The sequence below is a fragment of the Protopterus annectens genome, chromosome 7.part1, assembly GCF_019279795.1.
Source record: "Protopterus annectens isolate FY-2018-M chromosome 7.part1, PAN1.0, whole genome shotgun sequence".
Classification (NCBI taxonomy): domain Eukaryota; kingdom Metazoa; phylum Chordata; order Ceratodontiformes; family Protopteridae; genus Protopterus; species Protopterus annectens.
Genome location: NC_056740.1, coordinates 107861814 through 107875117, shown reverse-complemented (window position 1 = coordinate 107875117; position 13304 = coordinate 107861814). Strand labels below are relative to the sequence as shown.

The window sequence follows — 13304 nt, the reverse complement described above, 5'->3', positions numbered from 1 at the left end:
ATATGGTTGTCCCACTTTGAGCTCAGCCGACTGTGAAGTAATTGATCATTAAGCTATGATGAGAGTCTGCATTCTCCTTCCATACTGCACTTACTCTGCTGTTTGTGTAAACTGGTGACATCTTAAGTGCATGCCTTAGTAGAGCAAACTGGAGATGCTTTCTTGAGTAGATGGCTTACATTTTGATCATTCTAAGTGCATTCAGTATTGAACATGCTACTGCTGAGTCCCAGTTTTTCTTAGAATGAATAACACATGAGGAATTGTGGAATAGAAGGGCATATTTCTAAGGAATTTACAGTGCAAACCTTTAAGTACACAACCTGCTGAAGATGAGAAGGCAGTCTACTAGATGAGATAGGCTTCAGGGAAAAATAGGCTGTATATTAGAGGGGGAGACTACTTGCTTTGCAAAAAATTGAAGACTGGTATTAGAGATTCGGAGTCTATGACCTGCCTGAAGTCAAGCTCACCCCAACACTACTTTTCAGGTTGTGCTCTTCAACCAATATATTACTGCAAAACATAAGAATTCTCAAATATGGTATTCTAAATACATAATTTTAGGAAATTTGGATGCATTAATTCACTGATATATTTTGGTTTACAGTAAGCCATTTAAAACAGCATGATTAATTCCAGAGGATGGCATTTCATTTTTCAAATTTGTATAGTTTAAAATGCACTGTGTCTATTTATAGCAAGTTCATAAATGGCAAATGTTTCCTCTGAGGTTTTAGTTTTGAGATGCTATGCATCATACATTGCTGGGCAAATATGTTCATTGGTTCGTAGGTAGGTACTAGGCTATCAGCCCTAGGGCCTATACAAGCTTAGGCAAAAAGGTACCCTGGGTTTCGCCACCTGTGAAAATTATTTTCCTGTGCCCCTGTTGAGCAGAGCCATAGAGGTGATCCCTGGGGTGAATTTCCCATTTCCCATCCAATCATAAAGATTTTTCTTGAAGAGTGCTAATGAGGAACTTTGTTTGATAATAGGTAGTTTGTTCCAGAGTATGGAAGTCTCTGGGACCGGAATCTATCCCTCCAGCATGTTCTGTTTATTGTGGTGACGAGGTTTAGGTCCCTAGAGTGTAGCTCTGAGGGATTGTGATTTCTTTGTAGAGCACATCCAACAGCTCTGGGTTTGACATAGAGGCATGTTAGGCAGAGAGGGCCCGAGTAGGTGATGTGCGATGGAGTAAAGCTGGAGTTTTTTTAAGATGGTCTGCGTAGGGCATCTGTTTGTTTTGAGGCTGGTAATCCCCTTTGTGAGTTATTTCTGCTGCCTTTCCAGTTGTAGATGTCTTGTGAGGTACATACCAAAAGGGGTGTTGTAGTCTAATAAGTGACTAGTAGAGGGGAACAATGACCTTTCTTTTTTTTCCCCCGGATGAGAAACCTTTTGTGATGAGGTGTGCCACATGGAAGGATTTCCTGACTACTGTGGTAATGTGATTATCAAAGGAGAGACTACTGTCCTCCTGTGTCCCAATGTCTCTATCATACTTTCAGTGTTAAGTAGACTACCACCTGTGTGGTAGCTCATGGGTACAGAGTTTTTACCAAAGGGGATGACTATGCACTTTTTGGCATTGAGCTTGAGGCCATGGCTTTGTCACCAGTTATCTGTCTCAGTGAGGCCCTTTTTTTAGGATGTGCCTCATTGGTTTCAATTATGACTCCTAGTTTTCAGTCATCTGAGAACTTAGCCAAAGAACCTCTGTGTTAGCCTGTACTTCAGAAAAGTAGATACCAAACAGGAGAGGACCCAGGACTGAACCCTGTGGTACTCCACTTGTCACTGGTCTGAAGTCTGATTTGGAGTCTATTTTCAGTGTGGGTTCTGTTAGTGAGCCAGTTGGCAAACCCATCTTGTGACACAGGGATTTATACTTAGTGAGTTTATCTACTATTCCAGAGTGGGGGATGGTGTCAAAAGCTTTGGCGAGATCTAGATAGGCTGTGTGAACCACCTTGCCCTCAACTACATCTTTGGTGACTGCTTCAATTAAGTAAGTTAGGTTTAGGAGACATGATCTGCCTTTACAAACCTGAACTGGGTGGGGTCCAGAGTTTGGAGATTACCAATGTCTTTGTTTATAAATTCCATGGCCTTGTAGACCAGGCTCAGGTTAATGGGGCGGTAGTTCCTGGGGTCTGTGGTGGCTCCCCCTTTGTGGAGTGGGATAACGGTTGCTGTGCACAAAGCCTGAGGTGCGGCTATAATTGAACATGGTGCTTAGGTGGGGTGCCAGTTCATTCTGTAGTTCATGTAGAACACAGCTTGGGATGTTGTCGGGTCTCATGGATGCTGTGTTCTTGGGTTTGGAGAGTGTGGTTTTTACCTGTGCAGCCATGATTAAAGTAACTTTGCAGTCTTCCTGTATAGAGATGGGCCCTTTAGGGGGTGAGGAGGGAGTAAAGTTAAGTTAGCACTGAACCTATCTGCCAGGATGTTGGCAATATCTGTTGGTTCTGTATATTTAGTGTCATTGTGCTGTCACTCTGAGCAGATCTGAGTTTTGCCATTGAGATTCTTGACGTTAAATTACATTCCTTAGATTAAAGGAAATGTTCTGCTCCATATTTCTAAAGTAGGTTTAGTAGTTTGGTAATTTAAAAAAAACTTTACGTACAAGTTGTAGGGTGGGGTACTGATTACAAGGAGTTGCTCTCCTCAGTGTATCTGCAGGTCTTATGCCCATAGGTGATGGTATGCTTCTGCACCAATTGTTTTTTCATACAAAGTAATGCAGGTGAAATGATGTACAGGATAGTTGCATATGATTATGCTAAGGCATTAGTGTGTGTGTGTGTGTGTGTGTGTGTGTGTGTGTGTGTGTATGTATGTATGTAAAATAGGCTAAAAATACTCTTGGTTTTAGATCCTATTCCTGTTTGCATAGTATACATTTTTAGATGGTAGGTTTTTTTAGGAAGCAGAACTACCACCCCATTAGCCTGACGAGCCTGGTATGCAAGGTCATGGAACTTATCTTGGAGATTATAAACCAGGACATGGTGTACTTCCAAACTCTGGACCCCACTCATTTTGAGTTTGTGAAAGGTAGGTAATGTCTCCTAAACCTTACTGACTTTGAAGCAGTCGCCAGAGCTGTGGACGAGGATAAGGTGGTGCACATAACCCTGTCTTGACCTCGCCAAGGGTTTCGACACCATCCCACACTCTGGAAATGTAGATACTCACTAGACTGGGAATAAATCTCTGTCACAAGATGGGTGGCCTACTGGCTCACTGACAGAACCCACACAATGAAAGTAGCCGACTCCAAATCCAACGTCAGACCAGTGACAAGTAGTACCATGGGGCAGATTTACAGATGCCTTGTAAGTCAGGTATAGTTCACCTCTCAGCAATCTGTGGGAGACTGAGTTAGAGGGAAAGGGCTTTAAGGCAGTCTGCATAAAGCAGGTTTGTTACGCCTTGTGTTCTTTTTGTAAAGAACCTCTGAGGTAGCTCTAGCTGCTGTGTATGCTTGGTCAGGTACATACCAAAGGGAGTATTGTACTTTGATCTGATAAGGGTGGAGTACAGTGGTATAATCTCTTTGGACCTAGGTGCTATGCCCTTGTGTACAAGATGTGCATCATAAAAGGGTTTTCCTCATCCCTGTGGCAACTGTGGTGGTCAAAGGTAAGGTTACTGTTTGTGTATTCCCAGGTCCCTGGCCAATGGGTTGACGCTCTCTCTTAGGGGTGTATTATCCACATAGTAATTGGCTGGGATGGTTGACTTCCCATAGGATACAATTATGCATTTCTCAGCATCCAAGTTTTAAGACCATAGCTTTGGCACCATTTGTTAGAGCTAGACCTTCTTTAAGAATACTAGTGTCTGCAGGAGAGTCTGACAACACACAGCTTTCATCATTTGCACACTTAAGTCAGCCATAAATCTTCAGCATTTGCTTCCATTTCAGAGAAATAGATGGCAAAGTGGAGCAGGCCCAGTACAGGGTCCTATGGAACTCCATTAGTGACTGGACTTCTTGATGCAGGTGGCCTCTTCTATTTTGAGTTCCTGGGTCCTATCAGTGAGCCACTTGGCTATCTAGTGGGTGATAGAAGGGTTTATGCCTTAATTAGCGAACTTGTCTATAATGCCTTAGTGGGGTATTGAATTAAAAGCCTTGGCCAGGTCAATGTAAGCTGTTTTGCACAGTCTTTTTTATTCCAGTGCTTTGGTGACCTCAGAAAAGTCCACCAGATTTAATAGGCATAACCTTCCTTTAACAAAGCCAAATGGCCTTGTATACTAGACGGGTAAGACTTAATGGGCCTGTAGTTACCTTGGTCAGTGGTTAGACCTCCTTTGTGCAGGGGGAGTAATTGTAGCCATCTCTCTTTCTTTGAGCACAAAACCTGACTGAATGTTCCAGTTGAAAAATGATTCGAGTGGACCAGAGAGGTCATGTTTCATGCTATTTATTAACCATCCTGGGATTTTATGAGTCCCATCGATGCAATATTTTTGGCCTTGGAAAGTGCATTGATGACTTGTTCCCTAGTGGGGGGGGGTTGTGGTGTGTGGTATCCCCTTTGGACTATCAAGGGGAGTGAGGGGGAGGGATTTGAGCTGAACCTGTCTGCTGAAAGGTTGGCAATGGCCTCTGGTTCAGTGTGGGTGATGCTATTTAAGTTCCACATATTGTTGTATATTTCCTCCTGAGGTTATGGACATAGCTGTAGAAGGCTTTGTGGTGGTTGTTTGCCTGAGAAGCTATTTGTTTGTTCACATTTAACCTTTGAAGTATTAACCCTCTTAGCTGCCTGTTTTGATTGGTCAGGGGGCTTTTAGTATGTATAGCTTTGTTCCTCCTATACTTGACCAAGATTTTTTCTTTTGTTGTATAACCATATGATATTGTGATTGCACCAGGGTGGCCTGTCAGAGTTTCTTATTCTTAATACAGATGGGCACAGCTCACACTATACAGCTGTCAGTATGGCTGCACAGGAGATTTTGTAAATGGCTCTGCATATACTATGGTGTTTACAGTGTTTGGGGTGCTTGGAATTTAGCCAAGGTATCTTTTAGTAGAGCAACAGTTAGCCTTGGAGTAGTTGGTTTTGCTGGATCCCCAGATTTAGTTTTTATTTCAAGTAGTACTACCTTATGGTCAGATGTGATGAGTGAAGACACAAGGTCAGGGATGTTATGTGGTAGGAGAATGGACCAACTCTTGCAGAATGTTAGTATTAACTTTAGGAATCACTGAGCTTGTGCATTAGAAGTGGTTTAGATTTCCCAATCATTTGAGGAGTTGATAACCCCATGAATATCTTATTTGGTTGAATTGTGACCGACTCTACTACATTGAAAGAAATAGTATGGGTTTCCTGGGACATGTAGGGGGACCTATAGGTTGCAAGGATATGGTGCGAGACCCTGTTTATCGTGAGTTGCACATGTATGAGAGCCATTGGGTCATGCACTTTAATCTAGACGTGAGGTTGGTTTTAATGTTAACTGAGACTCACCTACCTTTTAGTTCACACCTTTAGACCAGCTACTGATCAGGAGAGAGAGGCATGATTATTTTGCATTGGTGGGGTACTCTCTCTGCAACTCTGAACCATGTATGTTACTACACAGAAGAGGAAAGCTTACAGGGAGTAGTTACATTGAGCAGTACCACCTTCAAATATTCTATCATATGTTCAGCTAAATTGGTAGGCTTATCAGTTTGGCATAGACACTGTGGAGGTGGAAAAGGTGATTGTCTTTTAAGATGCTTAATGTTTGGATCTAGTTTTGCATTGTTGGTAGATTTTCATAACTAGTTGCTTGCTTTTTAATGAATGTGCACATGGCATTGATAATGTGCCATGCAAACATATTTTGGTTATATGAAGTTGCTGTCTTGTTTTCCTCTGCTTTGAGTTTAGCACTTGATTCACTTACAATGTATTGATGTCTGAATATTTAAGCATTTCTCTAGTAATACTTTTGGTGTGGTTGGTTATTTTAAGTAGGTGTGTTGACTTGCTGAGCAGATTTACATTGGTGCATCAGACTGAGTTTTTGTACATGCATTTGAGTGAAGTGTCTTTGGTGTCTTTTACCCAGCACATTAGTTTTAATTTCAGCATCTTGTACATTTGCTGTGATTGTTGAAATGTAATAGTAGCAACTTTGGCATAAGGGGACCGACTGTCTCTGACTCAAATATTCTTCATTCAGCAGTTTAATCCTTCCATATTCAGTATTTCTACATACATGGATGAGTGGAGTTAGTGACTAGGCCATCTCATGCTTCATAATTTGGATTAATTTTTAACATGGCTTATGCTAAAATATTGTCTGATGAACCAGATATGAGTTTTGGACCAAATTGCTTCAAAAGTGAGTATGGGGATGCAGAACTGGTCAATTTGCTCTCTCAGATTCAGTTCTGAAAGGTTTCGCTACCACACCGAGCCATTTTAGTATGATTATTCCATTCTACAAAAAAAAAATGCATAACCACATATGCTAAGGGTCAATTAAACGCAACTCTCCTGTCTTACTTGCCAGTGGTCTTCTATACAGTACCCATGATTTGGCTTGCATACACATGCAATTTCCCCGAGTGCAGATAGAATGTGGATTTATTAACTCCATAGGTTCATAGGTAGGTACTAGGTTATTGGCCCAAGGGCCTATATAAGCTTAGCCAAAAAGGTACCCTGGCTTTCACCACCCATGAAAATTTATTTTCCTGTGCTCCTGTCGAGCAGAGCCACAGAGGTGATCCCCAGGGTGAATTTCCTATCCCATCCAATCATCCACTGGCTTCTTGGCAAAGAAGGATGGGGCCCGGGTGCTGGGGCAGCAAATCAGTGAAGTTGAAGAGGTGTTGCCTGCTTAATCTCCTTGGAGGAGATGAAGTGAATCTCCCACTCTGGGGACTTGGCAGAAGCTGTCTTCTTACAAAGGAAGGCAGGTTTGTTTTGAGGGTATATATATCCTGCACACGTGACACCAGTGTGCTACACCCATTTCTTGCCCTTTTCCTGCACACTTGTATGGATGTTAGGGCCATGTGCTAAAGAAACATGATGCCTTCCTGCATGTTCAGCTGATGCACTCAAAATGACAAATGGGCTGAGATCATAATGATCACCCAGGTATTTTGCAGGTACAGAGGGAAGAAAAGTTGTCATACCAGCACAAGCAAAGGAAAACTATAGCCTTTGCACACCTGCCTTGTCTGGAAGAAATGAAGACTGATATAAACAGGTCCTTCAGGTCCTATCTGCTTTTTGTTGACTTTTTTTTTTTCATAATATCTATAACAGGTCATTTGTATTGAAATGAGATATGAATTATGCAAAGTAACTGTGCTTTATTCCTTTTTCATTTGAGGTAAAATGCTGTAATGCTTTATTTCTTGTTCATGGGACCTATTCTTTTATATTCACTGTAGCAAAAAATCTATTCATTATGACTTTTCCTAAAAATTTTCTAAGTATAGTCTGCCCATCTTCCATTACAATTAAAAGCTATAATATGTATTCTTTATTTTTCTCTTGTTTATTCTTAACATTCCATGGGTAATTCCTCTTTCATTCACCTTTTCTCTTGACATTTCTTAGACTCTCATTGTAGTTGAGTTCAAAAGAATCACCCAGCATGTTGTCACTTTGTAATATCCTAGGCAAAAACGGTCATCCACAAGGACACACGTTATCCCTGAGAGTTATTTTTAATTCCCCGTTCTTGTTCAGAAGTATTTCTTTTTTTTTTTTTTTTTTTTATTTTTCCTCATTCTGGATCTATCACAGTATGCACCCCTCCCCCATTATATTGGATTGGTCTAAAGAGACTTTACCAGCCATGTCTAAGGTCAAAGGTAATGGTGAGCAGGCGTGCACAATATTGTCACCTTGTTAAGTGATCATCCTGCAAAATGTGCATTGTACTTTCTATCAAATAAGTAGACCTAGAATTTAATAACCACTTTTTTTCGGTCAATCTTGTATTTCCATCATAAAACTTGCAGTAGTGCGCTGAGATGAAAATTTCAGACTCTAGACCTAGACATCCAAAGCTCAGTGTTTGAATACAAATTCAAATCTTTGATTCTATTGAATATTTTGTATCCTTCAAGAATTCAACTAATTTTGGTTCTTAAAGTTAGTCTGTTTGCTTCATAGTCTTTACTGTGGCTGGTGGAAGATGCCATAAGCTGCCAGCTTTACAGCAGAAGCTGTTCTGTTTAAGCTGGCTTTGTGTGGGAGTATCTACCAGAGTTTTTTGTAATGCCAAAGCCATAACTCTGAGCTGATGCCCAAAACCACACCATTTAATAGTCCCCATAACAAGTAAATATAGATTGAATCTAATTTTACAGGTTTCAGTCTTATCATTGTATTATCCTAGCAATTTGTCTGTTCAGTTTACCTGTTGTAGATTCAGATTTCTTTAATAGACTGGCATGTGTACATATTCTATATGGGTACTACTAGGAAGTTTAGAGAGCAGAATCAATACTTCAGTTTCTTTAACTGTAATAATACTTATTTTATTATTAGCTTTTCTGATAGTGGATAAAACATTGACATCAAACCTGTAGAACTCTACGTTTTGTAACAGCCTTTAACAGTTTGCTAAACAAAATATTGTTATCCGGTGCTAATGAGTATTCCTTACTACATGCAGCACTTTACACTTTGTTATAATGTACGTATTTGTGTGTGTTTTTGTATTTGATGGGTGCATGTATGTGAATATGTACTTAAGGTGTTCAATACATGAACTATGTTGTACTGCACCTGTAGCAGAACTCCTATCAAAAATGCAAGAGGATTCAATCAAAATACATTCTGGTACATACATGTATGTTATATTCATTGTTTTAATTAACTTGTGGCCAAGGTGATTATGGGCTGGTTTTACCTCACTAAAATGTGACATACTTCATGTGAATCTAATTGAAATTTAATGTTGGTAAGGTTATTGGTGCCTTTAATGCTCTCTTGTAAGGCTGATGGATAATTTTATAAATGTTATTGACAATTATATCTGCTGTCATGGAGTCTTGCAGTAGGTATGTATTCAAGTCAGAAGTTTATTGCGATCTTTAAACTCTGTAAAAATTTTACATGGTCCATGTCAAACAAATCTTAATCTTCCATATCTCGAATGTGCTTAAAGTGCTTTGGTATGCATTTCAGCTGGAAAGTTTTCTTAAATAACGAAGTACACCAACACTTGGTATTTGTGATCTTACCGAGACCATGTACAACAGAGCTAATATTCTGATTACTGTTCCTGGTTTCCTTGAACAGAATGAAGACCCCCATCTCCTCCTCCTCCTCTGTAAAGTTTATGTCCAGCACATTTGTTTGGTTGTATTTGCCAGTAAAATGTTAACATTGTATATAGATAATTAGCTTTTATTTTTACTGCACCAGAGTGTCTGTATGAAAATTTGGTTGGTAAGCCCAATTCTAAAAGCTTGCTCTCTGTGTAAGTGACTTGGTCAGTGTAAAGCTGATCTGTAAAGCAGTTTTACAATGGAGTAAGTCACTTGCATGGGCCAGGTCATTTGGAATGTGGCTCTAGGTGTTTGTTTTATTTGATTACTTTGCTGCTGCAGCATTTTCCACCACATTTTTTAGCTGGTTACCATCATATTGACTGTAGCCATTTACCATATGGAGATCTTTGCACAAGTTATCAGACTTTCAGTAAAATATGTTAAATCTGTTTAGCGAAGACTTTGTTCACTTTTTTTAAGCACTGCCATAAATATGTTCAAAGTTTGAGGCAGAATGCTGCCTCATATGTGTTTTGTAAGGGTTAAGATAGATTTTTTGCTTTCATATAGTCTTATGGTTTGTCATGGTGGTGAAAACTGCATTTCATTTAAATGCATAAAGTTATTGCTGCATGATTGTTTCTTTTTCTTCCCACCCCAATGTAGTTAGTTTCAGACATCTAGTGAAGTTCTGTTTATAAGACATCTGATATATCTAACATCTACTTTACCTGTTTTATATATTTACTTAGGTCTATGGGTATGAATCCAATACAGATTCCAGAGGCATACATAATAGGAATTCAACCACTCTGTAGTCAGTTGGCAGGGCTTTCTCCAGGACAGAAGAAACTCTGCCAGTTATATCAAGACCATATGCAGTACATTGGAGAAGGTGCAAAAATTGGTATTAAGGAGTGTCAGTACCAGTTTCGACATCGGCGCTGGAACTGTAGTACAGTGGATAATACTTCTGTGTTTGGAAGAGTTATGCAAATAGGTAAGTGCATGTATACATTTTTACCTTGTAAATGTCCAGTTCATTTTTCCCCCATTAAACTTAAATGACCATTCCAGTTGTGTTGTATCATTAAGTAAAAGTATGAAATGGTACATTTTCAGCTCTGAATCAAGGGTGCTGAAATGGCATCTTAGAAGACATGCAAAAATGTATAGTTTTCTGCGTCAAAATGGCTTCTCAATGTTGTTAATCTTAGTTTCCGTTCATTGTTACTGATGGCAGGGAATAAAATCTGTGGATTTATTAGGGCTAGTACATTTTTTTTTTTTCTTCCACCACTGTCCACTTCTGAAGCACAAATTTAGTTTCATGAATAATAGGGCTAACCTTCTTAGATCCTTTTATCTTCGAAGTTCTAAAACAAGTGCATTCCCCAACCCTCCATTAGAGGTAACTTCCAGTTCAACAGATCATGTATGAGATAACTTGCAGGATAACTTTATCTATCCATTGTATGCCCACATTTTTTAATAAGTGAAAGGACCATTTCAAGATAAGTGCCAGCAACCTGGAACTACTTGGCCTTTTGAAGTCAAAAATCAAGATTCCATTGAAGCCTTTAAAAAGGCCCTTGAACTCCCACACTGTGAATCCACTTGCAAATGCTTTTAAGACAATGGGTAATATTGCTAAATTAAATATCCATTCCCTCCATAGATATCTTTTGCATGTACTTCAGTACTTGGACATTTTACAATGTTGTGCGTTTTACCATCAGCATAAGTAATTTTATATATGGAAATACATTTACCAATGTTTTTATTGAAATAAATGATGCATTGTATGGCATGTGTTTTAGCTTTATATTCCTACTTGTCTGTGCACTCTTCATGCATTGTACTGTTTTGTGTTTTGTACTACATGTGGTAGCTGGGCAAAACTGAAAAGTACTTAATGGACCAGTTTGCTAACCTGGTTATCAAGTGGAATTATCGAAAGTGGTCTCTGCTGTAAGAGACTTTTTTTTCCTGACAATGTCTCTCTTCACCCCCCCCCCCCCCTTTGTATCTAAAGGTACATCATTTTTTTGGTAGATAATGCAAGTTCAGTAGCAGTACGAATGTTGGCAAATTTTTTTAACATTGAAAAAATATGCAAGATTGGCTGAGTAGTTAATGCACAATGCCTGCTGCATTGTCTTGTATTCACAAAACACCATATTCACAGGACAGGAGGATAAGCCTCTGAGAAAATAATCTGACTACAAAGCTGTCCTTGCTAAACCATCATATATAATGCACTTTTGCCATGTGAATCATGCAAAAGTAGTAATCCATGATCTGGTAGTAATCAACTGGTCTGGCCATTGTGTAATATTGTGTGCATTTCAAAAATGTTGGTGTGTAAAATGGGTATAATTTGTGAATTGCTAGGCAGCTCAAGTGAAGAGTGAACTGCGGGATGGTTGCTTTATATTGATGATGACCAAAGAATGCTTTGTTTTAATGTGTGTGGTATTCAGTATGTTTTTTGTGATCTTTTACCGTAAAAGAAGTAAAGGTATAGAGCCAACAAACTATTCAGAAGTCCAAGGACAAATGACCAGAAACATCAGAATTCACAAAGTAGCTTAGTACAAAAAAGTCCCAGTTTAGTGCTTTTTGTCAGAAACATTGATTAATATAAGAAACAAATGAACGGATAAAAACAGTTCTAAAAACACCCCCCCTATTTTGAACTGTCATACATTTGAAAAGGGATAAAAAAAAATTCACAGATCAAAGTTAAATGCTGCACGCAAAGGAAACCAGTTGTGTTGAACCATTAAAAGTAAAAACGCCCCTTTTTACACCAATAAAAGCTCAGAGACACCACAGCCAATCCAGTGAATAAAAAGCAAAAACTGTTCGGAAGATGGCAAAACATTGACAAAAGTGCTAAACCATGATTTTTTTTTTTTTTTTTATTAAACTAACTGTTCATGAATTCTCTGGTTACTTTTTCCTTGAATTATTGGGTTTATAATGTACTGGCTGTAGTGGTTTGCTTGTTTTACTGTTTTAGTTGTGCTATTCAAAATATAACTGGGAGTTATGAAAGTCACTGTAGCAAAAGTGTTCAAGCAGGCAGTACTATAGTTTGGGTGTTCTGTATAGTTCAGTTCTGGAATCCTCAACTTTAAATTCAGAATCAAAAAAAGGTGGTCTCCATTCAAAACTCAAAAGCCAACAAGCTGCTTGATGTTCTTCGTTCCACATTGCTGCAGTCCTTACTATTGGGTAGTCCGCTGTCCAGTCGGCCCGAATACCAGAGTATATGGCTGACGTCGGTCAGGGCGCATTAGACTGACGTCAGTACGTCAGGGTACTAATGCGCATGACCGACGTCATATCCTCAGTCTTTTTTGCCGCATGGTCCGATGCAGAAGCAGTTTTGCGAGTGCAGGTTGGCGTTCTGAAATATTTCCGAAACCGGAGTTTCAGACCGACTCAGAGTTGGCTAAGTACCCCGTTGGGGAACATTTTGGTTTTTTCTTGCCTCAGTATTTAACCGGATGTCAGAAAAAGTGAATAACTGTATTTCTTGTGGGAAACAGATACCTCATAGGGATTACCATACCTTGTGTATACCTTGTTTAGGGCCTGAGCACGACGTTGTTGGTTGCCGCTCTTGTGCTAGGTTTAACAAACGCACTATTAAGAGGAGGTTAGACTGTGCCAGGTTAGTGTTTGGGAAGCGTTGCAATTATAAAATGCCGTCGGATGCTCCGCCCGCTTCGTCCAAGAAGCGCAAGGACAAAACAGTGAAGCCTAGGGTTGATGAACCGGCAGTCCCGGACGTCGGTTCTTTAGAAGGCTCAGTGGAGCCAGAGGTTTTGCCAGGAGTTTCTATGGAGTCTCAGGCAGAAACTTTACTGTTACAGGATGTGCCTTCTCAGGAGGTAGGCCAGGCTGAGGGGGCTTCGCAGGTAACTGTTCTTCCCTCTCTTCCCAAGGTAGTTAGAGCCTCTCCTTCTGTTGCCAAAACTTCTTTGAGAGGTAGGCCAAGTTCAGCTTCGGTGGGGGCTTCTCCTAG

The 13304-nt window shown here is 39.8% G+C and overlaps 1 protein-coding gene across 8 annotated transcripts in view; it reads left to right on the top strand.

Moving 5' to 3' along the window:
* The window catches only part of LOC122807646 (protein Wnt-5a), a 326124-nt gene that overhangs the window by 51718 nt on the left and 261102 nt on the right, over positions 1-13304 (top strand). For all 8 annotated transcript variants that reach the window (XM_044078581.1, XM_044078579.1, XM_044078578.1 and 5 more), the window contains exon 3: positions 10021-10268. In XM_044078581.1, the coding sequence (XP_043934516.1) occupies positions 10021-10268 (248 nt within the window). The remainder of the gene's footprint in view (positions 1-10020; positions 10269-13304) is intronic.